This window comes from Callithrix jacchus, chromosome 14 (assembly GCF_049354715.1).
Source record: "Callithrix jacchus isolate 240 chromosome 14, calJac240_pri, whole genome shotgun sequence".
In the NCBI taxonomy this organism is placed as follows: domain Eukaryota; kingdom Metazoa; phylum Chordata; class Mammalia; order Primates; family Cebidae; genus Callithrix; species Callithrix jacchus.
The window spans coordinates 99622471-99641466 of NC_133515.1; the positions used below are offsets into that span (position 1 = coordinate 99622471).

General features: G+C 38.0%; 1 protein-coding gene across 6 annotated transcripts in view; it reads left to right on the plus strand.

Annotated features, from left to right (window-relative positions):
• The window catches only part of NBAS (NBAS subunit of NRZ tethering complex), a 454285-nt gene that overhangs the window by 105826 nt on the left and 329463 nt on the right, over nucleotides 1-18996 (plus strand). For all 6 annotated transcript variants that reach the window (XM_078349936.1, XM_054245191.2, XM_054245193.2 and 3 more), the window contains 7 exons: nucleotides 5447-5510; nucleotides 8220-8413; nucleotides 9829-10086; nucleotides 10801-10926; nucleotides 14666-14817; nucleotides 15388-15528; nucleotides 15803-15881. In XM_078349936.1, coding sequence (XP_078206062.1) covers nucleotides 5447-5510; nucleotides 8220-8413; nucleotides 9829-10086; nucleotides 10801-10926; nucleotides 14666-14817; nucleotides 15388-15528; nucleotides 15803-15881 — 1014 coding nt within the window. The remainder of the gene's footprint in view (nucleotides 1-5446; nucleotides 5511-8219; nucleotides 8414-9828; nucleotides 10087-10800; nucleotides 10927-14665; nucleotides 14818-15387; nucleotides 15529-15802; nucleotides 15882-18996) is intronic.

The following is an 18996-nucleotide window of genomic DNA, read 5'->3' on the forward strand; positions in this document are numbered from 1 at the left end:
TTTGGCTTTCATTGTCAATGTGAAAATCCATCTGGCTAGAAATCTGTGAGTATTAAATTTTGTTCATGTCTGGAATATAGTAAAATTGCTTAAGTGATTTTCATTTCAAACATTTCCCATATGTTACGTTTATATCTTTATATCTCATTTTCAGCCTTAATTTTTCTCTCAAGAAGTTTTAGTATTTGCCTATTTGTACTTCTTTAGGTCTAGAAATGGAATTCAAATTTATGTTTTCATTTTCATTTTATTTGCTCTTTCACACTTAGTAGGTGTTGGACTAATCTTAAGTAGATGAATGAAGAGTAAGTCGGAAGTTGGCAGTTTATGTGATTAATCTTGATAAAATCCACAGCTGTTTTCACAATTCTACCAGACTGTGAGTTCTTTGAGAATAGGCCTTGACTATATATTTCGTCTACAGACTCTCATAGGTTTAACACAATAAATAATAATAAATATTTGTGGAATGAATAAGCCTTTGAAAGGTTGCTTTTATATTGTTGTTTCATTATATTTAGATTCTAGTGGTAAAAAAAAATTAGCAAATAAAATTCTTAAATCTAAAGAAAACATTGCTATAGCCATAACAGGTTTTCTGTGCAAAACTTACAAGGATTCTTAGAACATACTCCTTTGGGTTATGGCTGCAGTATAAAGTGATGGCATATTAGGCTGTTTTCAGTAATACGCTAGCATGGATATGCTGGGTCAGAGGCGTGATACCTTACTGAACTCATTATAAGGATTGCAGCTGACAGTCTTATAACAAAAGACAGGTTATCAAGATAAAGGCATAACAAATTTATTTAAAAACAAATGATTTTCCTTGCTAACTTGAATTTGGAAAAGAAGATATAAAGAGGAAGTTTTACCTTCTGTTCTTGACCAGCCACTATAGACAGAGAGATCCAAGAAAGCTGGTTTTGTTTAAAAAACAAAAAAGTTCTTACCTTTCTTTGCTCATCTTTTTTTAGTTGTTACAGGATTCTGTCTGTAGGTTCTAGAGCAAGTCCTATGTCTCACCACGTTGGATGCCACAAACTGTTGGGGTGGAAAGGTGTGATACCTCTCCTAACCCATCATAAGAGGACACAGCCAACATTCCTATAACAAAAGAAGGTTAACAAGAGAAGCATGACATTTATTTAATAAGCATTTTACATGACACGGGAAACTTCAGAAATGAAGACTCTGGTTGGGCGTGGTGGCTCATACCAGTAATCCCAGCACTTTGGGAAGCCTAGGCGAGTGGATTGCTTGAGCCCAAGAGTTGGGGATCAGCCTGGGCAACATGGTGAGACTTTGTCTCTACAAAAAATAAAAAGTGGCATGCGCCTGTATTTCCAGTTCCTCTGAAGGCAGAGGGATCACTTCAGCCTAGGAGGTCGAGGTTGTAGTGAGCTGTGACCATGCCACTGCACTCCAACCTGGGTGACAGAGAGAAACCTGTCTAAATTAAATTAAAGAAATGAAGACCCAGAGAAAACGGTTTTTATGCTTAGGTTTGATGAAGAATGGATAGACTTCTAGAATTGTGATGGGACAAAAGGGCATGGCCTAATGGTGATAGACTGAAGGGAAATCCAGCAAGGCCTGTCTGTCCAGATTCTTTCTGGCTTCTCTGTATGACATTTCTCCCTGACTGTGAAGCAGGAGCCCTCTGGAATAAGGGTCTTCATGGGAGAAAGGAGAGAGTGACCTTTTTAGGTTTGATGGCTTCCTTTGAGGGAGGAGTTCTAGTTTCCGCGATGCATGTCAGGGAAGAATAATTCTGGTTTTTATGACTTGCTTTGGGAGACAAGGTGGGGCTTGAGACAGGAAGGCAGGACAAGTCAGAGAGACCATGTTTCTGAGGGCCTTTCAGTTGCCTGAGTTGGAATTACTCAGCATGCCGTGCTGTTATACTTTGGAATATTGTGTTCTGAGCCCCAGCAAATACAGAGAAGTGGCATGGAGGTTGCTTCTTGAGATGTATTCACATGGTACCAGGAGCTTTCTTGTGAGTCATGGGGAGTTTGGTGATCCTGTCCACAGAGCACCAGTTTACAGAGTATGTATCAGATGTGGTGACGCATGGCCCCCTCCTGATTCTTCTCACACATAGAGGCCCTGGGGTGGAAGGATGGTAAGTTGAGTCTAGTTTCAGTGCTATGAGAGGAACAGTGAGAACCTCACCTTAGAAATCAGGGAAGAACAACTGTCAGGTCGCTGGTCTGGCAGGCCACCTCTGTCTGAAGCAGAGTGAAGTTTAGAATTTTACTTGGGCTTTTTTCTTAAATATACTCTACAGATAATTTCATCAAACTCCCAAGTATTGTGAAGTTAAAAATGTAATTCAGATGTCTAGCATGGATCTCCTATGTACTTTTAATTTAAGAATACACATAGGTAGTTATATACCCAAAATAATTTGAGACAGATACTCAAATACATGCACCTACATACTCATGGCAGTACAGTCTACAACAGCCAAAAGATGGAAACAACGCAGATGCCCATTAACGGATATGTGGAGAAACAAACTGTGGTGTATCTGTACAGTAGAATATTATTCAGCCACTAAAAGGAACGAAGTGTTGATAAGCACTACAACGGTGGAAGGACCTTGAGAATATTATATATTATTGAAAGATGCTAGACACAAAAGGTCACATATTTTATGGTTACATTTATATGCAATATCCAGAATAGGTAAATCCATAGAGATAGAAAGCAGCTTGGTGGTTCCTGGGGTCCAGGGGAAGGGGAAAGGGGAGTAACTGCATAATGGGTGTGTGGTTTTGCTTTGGAGCCATAGAAATGTTTTAGAAGTGGATAGATGCGATGGTTGCATACATGGTGAGTGTACTGAGTGCCACTGAATTGTTCATTTAAGAATGGCTAATTTTACATTTTGTGAACTTCACCTAAATAAAAAAGGATATCATTAACATACCCCCCTAAAGACCCCCAAACAAACAAAAATCAAGATAATTAAAATCTGCTGTCCTGGACTTGCTAAACTGTTTTAGTTTTTTCCCGTGAATAAACTTTGTATTTTCCTAACTGTATTTTTGTTCACAGTATGCTTTCAGACTGGAATGTTTTCCTCTATTCATTTTCCACATCCAATTCCACATCCAATAAGACTTTCTTTGTACCTCTTGAATTCCCTTCATCATTCTTAAACACATGCCCCAAATTCTGTTTTCAAACTTTAAAGACCCCTGGCATTTTTATCTCTGGGTAGTTAACAAATGTGATCTTGGATTATATTAATTTATATTCATTTATTAGCTCTCTGTATGCTTCCGTTTTGAGCCTGCAATATCTGTTTTTATTTTTTCCTTTTGTCTCAGCATGTATTTATTTTTATTTTTTTAGAGATAGGGTCTTGCTTTGTTGCCCAGGCTGGAGTGTAGTGGTGTGATCAGAGCTTACTGTAACCTTGAACTCTTGAGCTCCGTTGATCCTCCTACCTCAGCCTCTTGAGTGCCTGGGGCTACAGAAGTGTGCCACCATGCTTGGCTAATTATTTTTATTTTGGGGGGAGAGGTCTTGCTATGTCACCCAGCTAGTGAGGTCTTGCTCTGTCACCCAGCTAGTCTCAAACTCCTGGCCTCAAGTAGCAATCCTGCCTTGGCCTCCCAAAGTGCTGGGATTACAGACGTGAACCACCATGCCTGCCCCCAATATGTTTTGACTAAATAGAAGAAATCACACTTTTGGGAGGGTGTAGGAAGCCTAGTACTATATCGGATAGTTTTCCTATAGTTTAGAAATTCTAATTGGAATTCAGTTACTTAAAAGATTGATTGATTCGTTAACTCATTGGACATTTAGCTGCTATGGCAGGTGGTCAGTGTGATGGATCTGGCAATAGAAGGATGAGTATGACAGAGTTCTAGATGCAGAAGAACACATCTTCACCTTGTGTTTAACATCGGCTTGACAGGAGATGCCCCTTATTTAAGCAATGTGCAGGGAGCAGTCTAGTCCCAAGGTGACTGTGGGTCTAGTGGACGAGTACTGCTTGTTCATGGTGCTCCTTCTTATCATTAGTTTTGACGAAGACATGCACACTTGGAATTCTCAAGTGAGAATTATTTATTTTTGAAATTTCCTTAAGATTTCTTGTCAAATTTCATTTTGATCTGTGTGTCCTTAAATGTTCCCAAGCCTGAATCATAATTGTTGTTCTTTGAGGGGCCTAAGGTTTTTTATTCCATACTTCCCTTGTGTACTCCAGAATGTAAGTAGGAAGGTACATGTGCCATGTAAATAAATGGTGGCATGCATGTGGTTGGAGTATGTAGTACTGGTGATTTGGAGGCACTGAAAAATCATTAAGTGCCTTAAAATGACCAGATAAAGTTTCAGTTTAGTTGATTGTTTTCAATAATAAGTACCTTATTTTTTAAAACATTTTTTGAAACTTAGTCATCTTTTCTTATGATTAAGTAAACCAGGATCTCCATTTCCTTCCTGGTGTATAAATAGCCTTTTATGGTAATTTTCTTTCTCGTAAAGTTTAAAGACTGTGTCTTCTGGTCTCAGGGTCTGCTCTGAGTGATTTACCATAATAGTGGAGAGCAGGAAGTTCTTCAAGGCTGTGGAAAGAAATACCTATTTGTACACTCTGAAGTGTGAGCCATTGAAAAATTGATAATAAACATGCATGTGTATGTTTATTAGATGAAAAAGTACATTTTTTGACTTATATACAGCTACACTTTTCTTAGATATGAGATTTCAAATAAGCACGCCAACGATTATTTTTACTCTTCTTCCATACTGTTTTAATTCTGGAGAATAAGAAAGGAACACTAAGCCAAGAGGGTGTCGGTTAATGGCTTATTCTCAAATCGATGTTTGAGAGATGTCGATGTGCTGGTATATTCTCAAAGATGAGCGTGACATCTGTTGCCATAAGATTACAATATGAATGGATTCATTTTTAGGACTTCGTGGTTATATTTTTTTACCTAGGAAATTCTTAGTCATAAAAAGAACTAGGAGGTACCATGGAGGTTGCCTAGTCAAGTCTCAAAGTTTTGAAAACCAAGTCCTGGAGGGGTTGCTTAGTTTACCAGCGGCAGGCCAGTGTTTGTATCCAGGCCAGTGTTTCTTCATAATGTGTGCATGAGTGTAAGTGAATTCTTAGTGTATTTTGCTTTTATATGTATTAATTGTATACTTACTATCCTATTGTTCATATGCATGCTATGTTCTTCACAAGTCAGGTCATAATAAGTACATCAGGTCATAATACGTACATGTGCACATTTTAAGTGTAAGAACCGTTGCTTTTCCAGACTATCATGGCAAGGAATAGATTTCAGTTAGTTGTAACTGAGAGATCAAGGGAAAGGATCGTCTCTTTATTTTAAAAAGTCCACAGTGCTTGATTTTGTTATAATTTTCTTACATAGTTGACTGAGGAAGTCATTATTTTCATATTTAGCCAGGCTATGATGACCTTAATCCTGATTGGACGCTCTCTACGGAGAAGAGAAAAAAAATCAAAGGTAAGTTGTATGAAATGTGATAATTGAAACCTTAAGAGGCACCTATTATGATACAAGATGTTCTTTGAATGATGTAAGACGTCTCTACATACTTTTGCTGCACTTTGGAAGAAACATCGAGATTTCATAGAGTTGGGTCAAGGCAACAGATCCAGTTTTCTGATGGTCAGCTTTCCGAAAAGCTAAGTCAGAGCCTAGGGTATGCAGGACAGCTCTCCTGCCAGGAGCCAGCAGTGAGATGGTACACTGAATTCAACGCTTAGAAGCATGCTCCTTTTCAGATGCCCTTGGGTGAGATTGCAGAAAAAGATTAATCAAAGAAGAAAACACCAAGTAAAGTTATCTCTGCAGGTGGGAGGTAATTAGGGTTAGGTTGATGGGACTTGCTTTGTCTTTGCATACATTTCCACATTTAGGAAAAAAATTACTTTTTCACGATAAGCATATATTGCTTTCATAAATAGAAGAAAATAAAGATTTACATTTAAATAAAAGTAATAATTGTTATTTGATTGCTAGATTAAAATAGAAATATTTTAAAATCCTGTAGGGGTTACTTTGAGTTTTTTTTACTTTCAGTTTTTGACTACGTGTTATTTTTCTTTAGATGAAACTCTCGAAGTTAAATCCATGAATTTTTTTTTTTCTTGAGACGGAGTTTCGCTCTTGTTACCCAGGCTGGAGTGCAGTGGTGCGATCTCGGCTCACCACAACCTCCACCCCCTGGGGTCAGGCAATTCTCCTGCCTCAGCCTCCAGAGTAGCTGGGATTACAGGCATGCACCACCGTGCCCAGCTAATTTTTTGTAATTTTAGTAGAGACAGGGTTTCACCATGTTGACCAGGATGGTCTCGATCTGTTGACCTCGTGATCCACCCGCCTCGGCCTCCCAAAGTGCTGGCATTACAGGCTTGAGCCACCGCGCCTGGCCCAAATCCATGAATTTTTAAGTATCTTCTGTAAAATCAGTGACAGTTACAAGGTTCAGACTCTGTATTACAATATGCTTTTAGACTGGACGCGGTGTCTCATGCCTGTATTGTCATCCCAGCACTTTGGGAGGCTGAGGCTGGTGGATCACTTGAGGTCAGGAGTTCAAGACCAGCCTGGCCAACCTGGTGAAAGCCCGTCTTTCAAAATAGAAAAATTAGCCAGGTATGGTGGTGCACACCAGTAATCTTAGCTACTCAGGTGGCTGAGGCAAGAGAATTGCTTGAACACAGGAGGTGGAGATTGCAGTGAGCTCTGCTGCACTCCAGCCTGGGCAACAGAGTGAGACTTTTTCTAAAAAAAAAAAAAAAAGTATATATCTCTCTATATCTATATTTATATCTGTATCTACTTTTAGTTCACATTTAAAGATTACAAATATTGATTAATATTATGCATCAGGTTCCATGCTTTGAATTACCCACTTTAGTTAAATAATCATCCCAAATATTCATCCAGACATATTTTTGAGGAACAGTAATACTTTGTCAAAGCAGAAGTTAGAATTGATTTTAGTGATTTGCTCCTCTTTCTTCCTACTTTACACTTAGTAATAAGCTCCAGGAACTCCAGTTTTCACATTTTCTTGAAATTCCTTATTTACATGGATTGCCTTAGGCTTACATGAGAAAAAAGTGTTGTTATGCTTTGATTTTCATTAAAATGATAAGTTAGTCTCACGGTGCTGAACTCCATATTTAAAAATCTCTCTCTTAGTCTAATGTTTAAATATGTTTTTAAATTTATGGTTTACTTTTACTTTTAAGCCATATATCATATGTCTTATATAACAGGTGATATTCAAAAAAATGTATAGTTAAATTGTAATACATATGGCATTGCCTTTTGAATACCTCCGTTTGGTGAACTCTAATTCCTTTTCTTTTTTTTTCTGATGGAGTCTCACTCTGTCACCCAAGGTGGAATGCAGTGGCATGATCTTGGCTCACTGCAACCTCCCTCCTGGGTTCAAGTGATTCTCCTGCTTCAGCCTCCCTAGTAGCTGGAATTGCAGGCATGCACCACCACACCTGGCTAATTTTTGTATTTTTTAATAGAGATGGGGCTTCACCATATTTGCCAGGTTGATCTTGAACTCCTGACCTTGTGATCCACCCACCTCAGCCTCCCAAAGTGCTGGGATTACAGGCGTAAGCCACTGCACCTGGTCCATAATTTATTTTCATCTCTAAAGATTCTTTGCTAGCCATGAATGTTTTTTCCTCTCTGATTAGTTACAAGTTTAAGAGGAAATGAGCATGGAAATTATTACATAGCTTATATTTTTCTAAAGGGTATATTTCTCTCAGTGTCTGAAAGTGATAAATGTACATTTTTAAAAAACATGACATGACCTTCATATATGCACACCTGGTACCCACCTGCCTTTCACCTTATGTTGAAAATAGTGACACATCTCTCTCCTGAGTATATTCTTGAGATGAAAGATCTTAGTTTATTTCCCATTTTATCCTTAGAGCTTTAGACCTAGACTGACAAATTATTGGCACTCAGGTGTTCATTAAGTGAATTACATTTTATACCTCATCGAGTAAAATTTTGAGGATGACCTATGTTTTGTTTTTTCTTATTTAACGTACCTTTAGGGCCCAAATAATGTAGGTAATTTTGATTTTAAAATTGATTATTATACTAAATATTTTGAATTTAAGCCACATCAACAGATGCATTTGTGTTGATTTATTTTTCCCTTCTTAGATAAAGAGTTCTTTTACCCACTGATCGATGTCAATTGGTGGGCAGACAGTGCAGTGACTTTAGCTCGATGTTCTGGTGCTTTAACTGTTTCATCAGTGAAAACTTTGAAGAATTTACTGGGAAAATCCTGTGAATGGTTTGAGCCATCACCTCAAGTCACTGCTACCCATGATGGGGGATTTTTAAGTTTGGAGGTAAGGCTTTTTCCCCTTTGTCTGAGAATAGTCATCTGTTTAACCAAAGCTTCAATATCTGATTTTTATTTTAGTTGTCTTGTTATCTTGTCTTTAAAAACAAAAATCCATGGTTGGAATCAGGTAATGGTTGCAGTATTTAAAAAATCCATTTTTTAGTGAATAAAACATTTACAATTTAAGAAAATGAAGAAAATTTGTAGTTATTTCACTCTTTATTATTTCTTCCTCACTGAAATGATAGATTTCCCCTCTCCCCGCCATGGATTAGTCATTTTAAAACGTAGAATGGTATCACTACCTAAGAAAAGGGCTCCTTAACCCATTTCCAAAAGCATGGCAACTTAAAGTTTTTGATTCTTTTAGTAAGGAAAACTTGTTTGTCATGACAGAAGACTTGAAAATACAGGCTAGTTCTTTAAAGTTATCTTTTGCTCATTTAAAAATTTTATTTTAAGTCTTTCAAGGGTAACAACCTTTAATAGCTTTTACTTCAGCAATGCAGATTGACATAGTTTTTACTCTGAAGTTTATTACTGAGTCTAAAGATGTTACTTAAAGAAAATTATGGCTTAAAATCTAAGCCAGCTCTGCTAAGTCTGGAATGAAAGCTGTCAACTGCCAGGCTTTCAGACTCAGAACTTAGCGAAGCTGTTAGACATTTTTATAAGGGGGCGAGTCAGAGCTATTCTTGGTAAAGCAAATATAAGTACCTTTATGTTGATTCTCTAAAGAGACGAAAACAAAAATCATCTGAGTTTTTCATAGCAGGTACAGAAATACCAGAAGTCAAAGAAATGAACATTGTCAACTTCTTTATTGCTCTAAAATTAGTATCAGGTACATAAGTACAAGACCATATTAATGGCCTGTTATTAAAACAGGCTTTAGGCTGGGCACAGTGGCTCACATCTGAAATCCCAGCACTTTGGGAGGCTGAGGCAGGTGGATCACTTGTCAGGAGTTTGTTATCAGCCTGGCCAACATGGTGAAACCCTGTCTCTATTAAAAGTACAAAAATTGGCTGGGTGTGGTGGCACATGCCTGCAATCCCAGCTACTCTGGAGGCTGAGGCAGGAGAATCATTTGAACCCGGGAAGTGGAGATTGTAGTGAGCTGAGATTGCACCATTGCACTTCAGCCTGGGCAACAGAGAGAGACTCTGTCTTAAAGAAAAAAAAAAGCAGGCTTAATTTAGGATGTTTGGAGCTGATAAGGTATTGTGCATATTTCTGGAACTGATGTATATAATGCTTGCTCTAAGTTTCCTTTGAGTTCCATTGTTGAGCCTGATCACATAGGTGATTTAATGACTCAAACCCAGAGTAGATTTAGAAATATTTTTTCTTTCATTAATTCTAAAAAGTTGTTTTTAGTTCCTTATTATTAATTTCAAATCTCCTTTTTCAATTTAGTGTGAGATTAAACTTGCCCCCAAACGGTCTCGTTTGGAGACTAGGGCTGGAGAAGAAGATGAAGGAGAAGAGGATTCTGATTCTGATCACGAAATATCTGCCAAGGCTCGCTACTTCGATTATATAAAACAGGGCCTTTATTTAGTGACTGAAATGGAGCGATTTGCACCACCACGGAAACGCCCACGAACCATTACTAAAAACTACCGCCTTGTGAGTTTGCGCTCCACCACACCGGAGGAGCTTTATCAGAGGAAGGTGAGAGAGGAGGAGTGTATTGCTATCCAAGTTTGAAGCCATCAAGCTTTTCTTTTATTGAGAAAAAGCTAATTTTTTAATAAAGGAGAAAATTTCAAGAGGGATGTTGGATCACTGATATTTTAAAAATACCAGTCTTATAAAGCTTTTTAAAATAATGCTAATCTTTGTACCTAAGTAATCAAGATCCAAACCATGGATAAAAGTTGAATTCACTTAAACTGATTATCCACTTTGTGACTAATCAGGTTTCTTTGCTACCCTTCATGTGATCTTCAGTTCTCCCTTTATCTGTGTTTAAATCAGTATCTATAGAGCGTGAAGGAAGAAATGCAGTCTTGCTTTCTAGTCAGGGGCTTGCTTGGGAAGTCAAGGTGACCAACATTGTGTTTACATTGTTCGTGCTGTTCTTGCGATGTCATGGAAGGACCTCTGGACTAGAAGTTGACTTGTTCCGTGGTTGTCTTGGTTTTGCCATTGTTTTATTCTGAATCGAGAACTTGGCACCTTTTGTCTCTCATCTTTCTGTTAAAGTGCTGAAAAAAACGTGATCTTTCTACTCCTCAAAATGTCTGTGAGCTTCTGGTGCCACAGTGCACAGGAATTCATAACATGCTGGATAGCTCCAAGGGATTATCATGCATTGTATCGTCATCGGGACCCTGTGGATAATTCAGTAATGTAACATTCCTGTCTTCATGTTTGTATCCAAAGATTGAAAGTGAAGAGTACGAGGAAGCCTTGGCCTTGGCTCATACCTACGGCCTGGATACTGACCTAGTATATCAGAGGCAGTGGAGGAAGTCAGCGGTCAACATTGCTTCAATTCAGAATTATTTGGTATGTGTAAATATTTTGGTAATGTGGTACAAATGTATATTCACGTAGTATCTTTTGTTTATAGGGCTTCATTTTAGAGTACTTTACGTTGCTGACTTTTCTATAATACAACCGATGAAGTACATTTTTCTCAACTGGAAAAATGGTCTTTTTGTTAGATTGTATTGCCGCTGCAACTGGACTTTGATGCTGAAGACATGTGAACAAATATTCACTGATAAACCAGCCAACTACTTGGTCTAGGCCTGACCTTTTCTTTCCTGTACCAAAGTCACTTCTCTTTACCTGCATTAGTCGGGAGCTAGTCAGGTGCCGGAAACCACACAGTAATTTAAAGAGGGAAACTTTCAATGTGGAGAATTATTTTCTAGTAACCAGAGATGAACTATAAAGGATGTAAAGAGAACTCAAGAAATACCCTAGGGCTGAAGGGACATACCCATGGAGGGAATTAACTTGGAAGGGAGGCCTCTCTCCTAGGCTGGGATTCAGACCCCATCGGACAAGGAGTGGTTGCAGCATGTAGGATGGAAGAGAAGTTCTCTAGGTTGCCTTGAGCCAGGGCTGGTCCACTGTTGCCAAAGTTGGTAGTCAGTGATATATAGGATGGATAGGAAAGCTGGATGCCTGCTGCTGGGGGGGCCAGTGACTTGAGGTTGGGGGTCAGAAGACCCCAGAGACTAGCAAGCAGGAAACCTCTGCTAGCATGCATGTGACTCAAGGTTGGTAAATAATTAAGGAATTATGGCCAAGACTGGCGAGAAAAAACTCTCTACTCCTATAGGCGTCCTTACTATAGCTTCCAGTCTGGGAAGCTTCCCTCTCAGGTGCCTGGGAGATTCATTAGAAAAGAATCTGCCCACGAGAGTACCACTGAAACTCAGTGGGAGGTTGTCCACAGTGAGAGGAAGGAGGGAAGTAAGTGCCACTTGATGTCCTCCACATGGCTTGTTGGTGGCTAAGCCATAGGAGCAAGAAGAGAAGAACCAAAGCACATCAGGACTAGAAACCAGAGCCTCTTCCTTTGCAGAGCCTCTCCAGTGCCCAGAACTTAGTGTCGTGTTAACTGCAAATGAGAAATGCTATCACAGAGCTGACTTTGAGGGGAAATTTGGAGCTGAGAGGCAACAAATAGATACCATATATGAAAATTGCCAAATAAACCTTTTTAAAACTTAGATTTCAAAATTGGATACTTTCTTTTACCTGCCTCCCATAGTTAAGGTTGAAATATAGCCTTGTCTCAATTAGATTTCGCTGCTCAAACAAAAATATCAGACTGTGGTTTCAACAGCAGAAATTTATTTCTCACAGTTCTGGAGGCTGGGAAGTGTAAAATCAAAGTGTTGGCCAATTTCATTCCTAGGGAGGACTCTTCTGGGTTGCAGATGGATTTCTTTCTTGCTGTGTTCTTATATGGCAGAGAGCAGAGAGAGAGGATGCAGGCTCTCTCCTGCCTTTTCTTAGAGGACACCAGTCCTGTCATGGGGGCTCCACTCTCTTGACTATTGCTTTCTAAAGGTCTCATTTTCAAACATCATCACTCTGGGGATTAGTTTTCAACATATGAATTTTAGGGGACACACTGATTTCATAGCAGGCTATATCTTTTAACGTTCGGCATCTTTGTGAGAAAGAATTATAGTTGTACTCATGGCATACTTTAAAAAGGTTGGGACTTCTGATCTTACATGTAGAAAGGAAAATACCTTTGCATTGTGGAAGACTGTAGGGAACACTGGGAGGATTTAATGATAATTATTTCCCTAAAAGTTTTGTACATTAGTAATTAAAAGTAAAAATGTAACATGAAAAAGTTGTATGGAAGAAGATGATTAATCAGCCAAGCAGGATGATAAACTTAACATTAATACAAGTAAGTGCAGAGGTGAAAGAGCATGAGAGGTAACGAAATGAAGGAAGAAGACAAAGTTGCTTGCGTTTTCTTTAGAAAATCAAAACACTGATCCTGTATTATTTTTGTTTCTTGTTTTATGATCTAAGACAATGAGCTCATGAGTTCATGTATATCTTTTTCTGGGATACAGTAAAGGACAGTCTCTGTCTCTGAAAGAGTTGAGGGGTGTTAGGCGAGACAAAGCAAGTACTTTTTTGGGGGAGGGCAATATTTAGTTAAATAGGCAGTTAAGAGCAATAGGGACTGGGAAGGGGTACAAGAGAGGCATAAATGTGGCTTTTGCTTATAGGGAGCTTATGCTTTTTTTTTTTTTTTTTTTTTTTGAGATGGAATTTCACTCTTTTTGCCCAGGCCAGAGTTCAGTGGTGTGATCACGGGTCACTGCAGCCTCCGCCTCCCTGGTTCAAATGCTTCTCCCACCTCAGCCTCTGGAGTAGCTGGGACTACAGGCATGTGCACCACACCCAGCTAATTTTTGTATTTTTAGTAGAGATGGAGTTTCACCATGTTAAATATAACACCATATAAGTAGATTTTCAGATAAAACTCTAGGAACCCTGTGAAGGTGGTGATTATTATACATATGGTAGTGATGGAAAGCTTTGTATAGTGAAGAGGTTTGGAGCAGGGATTTGAAAAGATTTAAAGTAGACCTTCTTGAGTGAGAAGGGAGGAAGACATTCTTAATAGGACAAATGGTATGAACAAATTAAAAGACATTGAGCATGATTTATGAGGCCAGTGACTAAATCTGTTTTATTCACTGCTGTATTTCCATCCTTAGTTCAGTGCCTGGTATGCAGTAGGTTCCCAGTACGCATTTTGGATAAATAAGCTCTATATGTCAACCAATTTGCTGGCACTGATATTTGACAGTGGTGAACATTGGGAAATATGAATAAAAGGATATATTGATTGGGTTGAGGAGGATATGGAAAGCTTGTGATGACTTAGGTGGTTATCTGCTGTTGTGGATTTCTGACTGCGGAGGCACAGAGGAAGATGGTGTAGAAGAGGATTGGAGTGGAAGGAATGTAGGAGAACCTGTTCAGGGCAAGAGACTCCTACAGTGTCCTAGATTTTTATGTTGATGATTTTGACTGCTATGGAGGCTGCAGCTATGGAAAAGGGAAAGTGAATTAAGAGACATTTGAAGAAAGAACTGATGTGATGCAATATATAAAGGATCCTAGGAAGGGAATCAAATCTTAGTTTAAATTTGTAACCGTAATAGCTCTTTCTAGGAAGAGGGCAAGTCAGGAATTTTGAATGGAGTTGGAAGAAGCAGCTGGGAGGGAGGGATAGGACTTTGGTCCTTTCAAAAAACAGTGTATCATGACTTTTATGATAAAGTTATCATTCACACCCTGAGATACATCTCATGGTCAAGTAAATGCAGAACTTTGATGCCTCATGAGTTTTGTTTAAAAGTTAACCATGCTTATGAATTATGACAGGATATATCTTGCCTTTCTGCCTTATTGTCTGCTCTATTATACAGCTAAAATACAAACCAAAGGCAATTATAAAAGTTAGGAGAGAGTATTTTATATTTGCAAAAATGAATCCTGAGCTTTTTCTTTCTGTGTAGCTCATTAGAGGAAGAAAACAAGTAGGTAAACTCACACTGCCTGCATCCAGTTGTAATCACCATTAGGGAATTGGCTGCTTTTCTGTTGAGTTCCTCTAGCAAATCCCTGTGGCCGAGGTCCTAAATAACTGTAATACATCAGGTGTAGCTTTATGATTCTGAAGGCAGCTGTAATGTGTTGTAGGATGTCATGGGTTCTTTAATTCCTCTGTTTCTTCCTTTATATCCAGAGTAAAATAAAGAAGCGATCCTGGGTTCTCCACGAGTGTTTGGAAAGAGTTCCTGAAAATGTGGATGCTGCAAAAGAACTGCTTCAATATGGATTAAAAGGCACAGACCTGGAGGCTCTTTTAGCAATAGGGAAAGGAGCAGATGATGGCAGGTTGGTTATAGAAAAAATTGGACTCAAAGTGAAGGTGACTTTGTGAAAACTTTTGTACTGAAACATTGGACTGGGTGAACTTTTCTTTACTCTAGTTAATTCTGTACTGAAGCAGTTGCCTTTGATCAATACTTTCTAATCTGGAGTCACTGCTCATCAGGCATTTGGAACTTTTCAAAAAATATAAATATGAGAGTGTATCTGAGAAGTAAATAATTAAAATGAGACTGACATTACCAATTTAAGACCATAAGTAGAAGTGATTTCAAATGGCAAACTCTGTGAACATTTTCTGCATAGGCTGCTTTCCATGGAGTGAATGTAACCCCACATATCTTCCTAGTTTTCATTTCCTTGATTTTTAAATTTCCATTTCTGATAATTAGTGATGACTTTTGCCCATCTGTGGATATAATGAATGATCCCTTTGTTTACAATGGCAAAAATTTTCTTCAAATAATTCTGTTTTTGTGGAAATCAATAATTAAATCAGTTAAAATAGGAGAAAGCTTTTCACAACATGACATTTTAAAAAATGATGGAAATATGTTTGTTTTTTTAAACCTGCAGATTTACATTACCTGGTGAAACAGACATTGACAATATCCCCTATGAAGAGCTTTCACCACCTGTTGAAGAGCCTGCCAAGAATAAAAAGGAAAAGGAATTCAAGAAGAGACAAGAACTACTTAAATTAGTGAACTTTTCAAAGTAAATGATTTGTTAGTGTTTGTTTGATAGTTTCTTTGATAGTGAGTTTGATAGTTTCTTTAAAATAGTAATTTCAGTGTGTTCCTTATTAGTAGTAATTAGTCCAAATTATTTTAGCAACTTAGATCAAATGTGCTTACTATTATGTTACCCTTGTACTTTTCTGAACTGTTTCATGAGTTTTGGGCTCAATGGAATAGTAAGCATTTTTACCATAACTCCTAAAGAAATAATTCTGTGTAAGTATGTGGCCTAATATGGTTATTCAAAACAGGTTGACACTGGAACAAAAGGAACTTTGTCGTTGTAGACGGAAATTATTAACCTACTTAGATCGACTTGCAACATATGAGGTAAGGAATAGTTTTAATCAAACCAATTATATTCATTTGCTCTGTCATTATAAATGCTATGGCTACCCTAATGTCTGATATTCTTGGTCTTTAGAACTATTTTTCTGGGAAAAATTAATTTCTTATAGAAGCAGGTTCTCCTATGTATTAGTTTTGGTAAAAATTGGATATTGTGAAAGGCAGAAGTTGTTTTGTTAGACTAGGGAATAAAGTGCCTTAGCCATTTCAGTACATTTGTGTTTTCTAGATTTATAATCTTTTTCATTTACTTTTATATTTTGATTTTAAGATAATGGCACATAACTCTTTTCCATGCCAGATTTAAGTGTTCATTAGGTTTTAATAATCCTAATGTGAATATTTCTTACACATTTTATTTTAATGATTTGTTTTTTTTTTTTGTTTTTTTGCATGGGATCTCACTCTGTTTCCCAGGCTGGAGTGCAGTGGTGAGATCTCAGCTCACTGCAATCTCTGCCTCCTGGGTTCAAGCAATTCTCATTCCCCAGCCTCCTGAGTAGCTGGAACTACAGGCGTGTGCCACCACTTCTGGCTAATTTTTGTATTTTTGTAGAGACAGGGTTTTGCCATGTTGTCTAGTCTGGTCTTGAACTCCTGAACTGAAGCAGTCTGCCTGCCTTGGCCTCCCAAAGTGCTAAGATTACAGTATGAGCCACTACACCCGGCCTATTTTAATTATTTGTTAGTGGGTTGATTTAGTTAATTCACCTTTGATCCTAATTAGGGCTGAAGTTAGATATTTGAGCTTAAAAACAGTATACTTTATATTTGGGTCTTCAGGGACACAAACATAGATCTGCCCATGATGGGCATTTCAGTAGCACTCTGTAGTTTAAGATCAGCTTAGATACTGTTAAAAGTGTAAGTGTAAGTGAACCACATTTTAGTAAATATACATAGGTTCGATTGCTTTTTCACATGACTCTTGTAGCTGACATTCTCTAGATTTGAAAAGTTTTTCATTGTTAAAGTTTGACTTCACTTGGATATTACTTTCTTAGTCTGTGTTCTGCCTCCCTTTTGCATATGTGCCTCTCGGTTCTTGGCACCGGCACTCAGTAGGCACTCTATGTCACATCTAATAATGTGATGTTCATCCCAAGAACTTCTGACCATGCAGGCAAATCCAAAAACTTTGATTCCCCCACCTTACTAATGTAATTAAAATGTTTTCAAACAAAATACTGAAAGAGGACTGTGGTTATTAAAATACATTGTTTTTTGGGAGGCTGAGGTAGGCAGATCATGAGGTCAGGAGTTCAAGACCAGCCTGGTTAAGATGGTGAAACCCCATCTCTACTAAAAATACAAAAAGTAGCTGGGCATGGTGGCAGGCACCTGTAATCCCAGCTAACTGGGAGGCAGAGAATCGCTTGGACCTGGGAGTTGGAGGTTGCAGTGAGTTGAGATGATGCTATTGCACTCCAGCCTGGGTGACAGACGAGACTCCATCTCAAAAAAAAAAAAATAGTAATGACTGTATCATTACCATTTATCATTGCAAACAAGTTACGAAATATTCTTAATAGTTTTATTTATAGATACAATTAGTTTGGCTGTTGGATGATCACATTACTTTAAAGCACATCATGTTGATTTGCCTGAGGTCTGTGATATTTTGAGGTAATATATTTAAACCAGTTGAGGTAATATATTTCAATATTGCAGATGTCTGTACAGATAAGTTTATTATTTTTATTCTTAGCCTTAGTTTCTCTAATGATACATTTTTTTAAAAAAGTACCTAAAATGTTCAGTGTGACTGTTCAGTTAATATTTTCATTACTTTTTAGTTTTTTAATTGCTGTTCCCTATATGACAGTAGTAAGTACATTTATTATTATATTGTAATACTAACATTTAAAGTATTTGTTGAGTTTACTTTTTTTAGGAAATTCAGTGAAGTTCTTGAAAAGTAGGTGAATCTGATGAATTTCACTGTTAAAACTTAGTAATGAAAATATTCAGATATAATAGCTAACTATTAGTAGTAGAGATAGGCATTGCATTTTAATCACAGGAGATGGCTTATTTTATTAATACTGTGATACATGAATTCATTTAAATTTGACATGAGTGCCTCCTAATGCAAGATAGGAGGTGGAGAGATGAACTTGGAATGGTATTCATGGAGTTCACATTGTTTGGCCATTAAATGCTGATAAGAAAGGTATGGAAACTGATGAGGGAACGTAATGAAGAAAAATGTTAAATTCTTCCTGGGAATTTCTGAGAAGACTCCACACAGAAAGTAATATCTCAGCTAGCCTTTCATAAAACGAAGGCAGATTTCAGGGGCTAAGGACTACTATAAGGGGGACATTAGAATGGAGTCTCCATACAGTTAGATATTTGTCTTGGTTGCTGTTGTGTCTTGAGCTCTGAATGGCCCCTGGCTCATTGAAGAGTTCAGTAAATATTTGTTGCAAGAAGCAGTAGGTAAGAGAATAACCTTAAAAATGCCAACATAGTTTTTTGAGGACTTAAAAAACTATGTGAGATAGGTACTATCATCTTCTCAATTTTATGGATATGAAAACTGAGGCTTAGAGAACGTAAGTGATTTGTCTAAATAAATAGGAACCAAGGACTTGTAAGCAGGTCTCTCTATGAGTAGCCCATGCTGATAATCAGTGAGCCATCAAAGGCCCAGTGGCATGAAAACAAAGGTTATGTTCTTCAGTAAGTAAGCTAGTCAGGCTAGCTTGAACACAGGGTAGGGAGCATGAGGGGTGGCACAGAACAAAGGTGGAAAGTGTGGTTAGAATAGTTTGTGGTCATGTTTGGAAAGGTCTCCTGCCATGTAAGTAGTTGAATTGAATTTTTGTCATAGGTTGGGCAAGTTTAGGAAATAGCAAAAGGTAGAAGAGAGGAGACCATGGCTGTGGGCAGATCTTTCAAGAAGTTTTACTGTGAAGAGGGGCAGAGAAGATGGTGGTAGCTAGAATAGAAGGAAGAGGTATTGTTTTTATATTAATGGGCATGAACTAGTAGAGGGGTGAGGAAGAATTTATGGAACCAAGGAAAAAGGAGATACTTGCATGATTATGGAAGTGGAGTAGAAATGGGATCCAGAGCAAGGGTGGGATTTTGA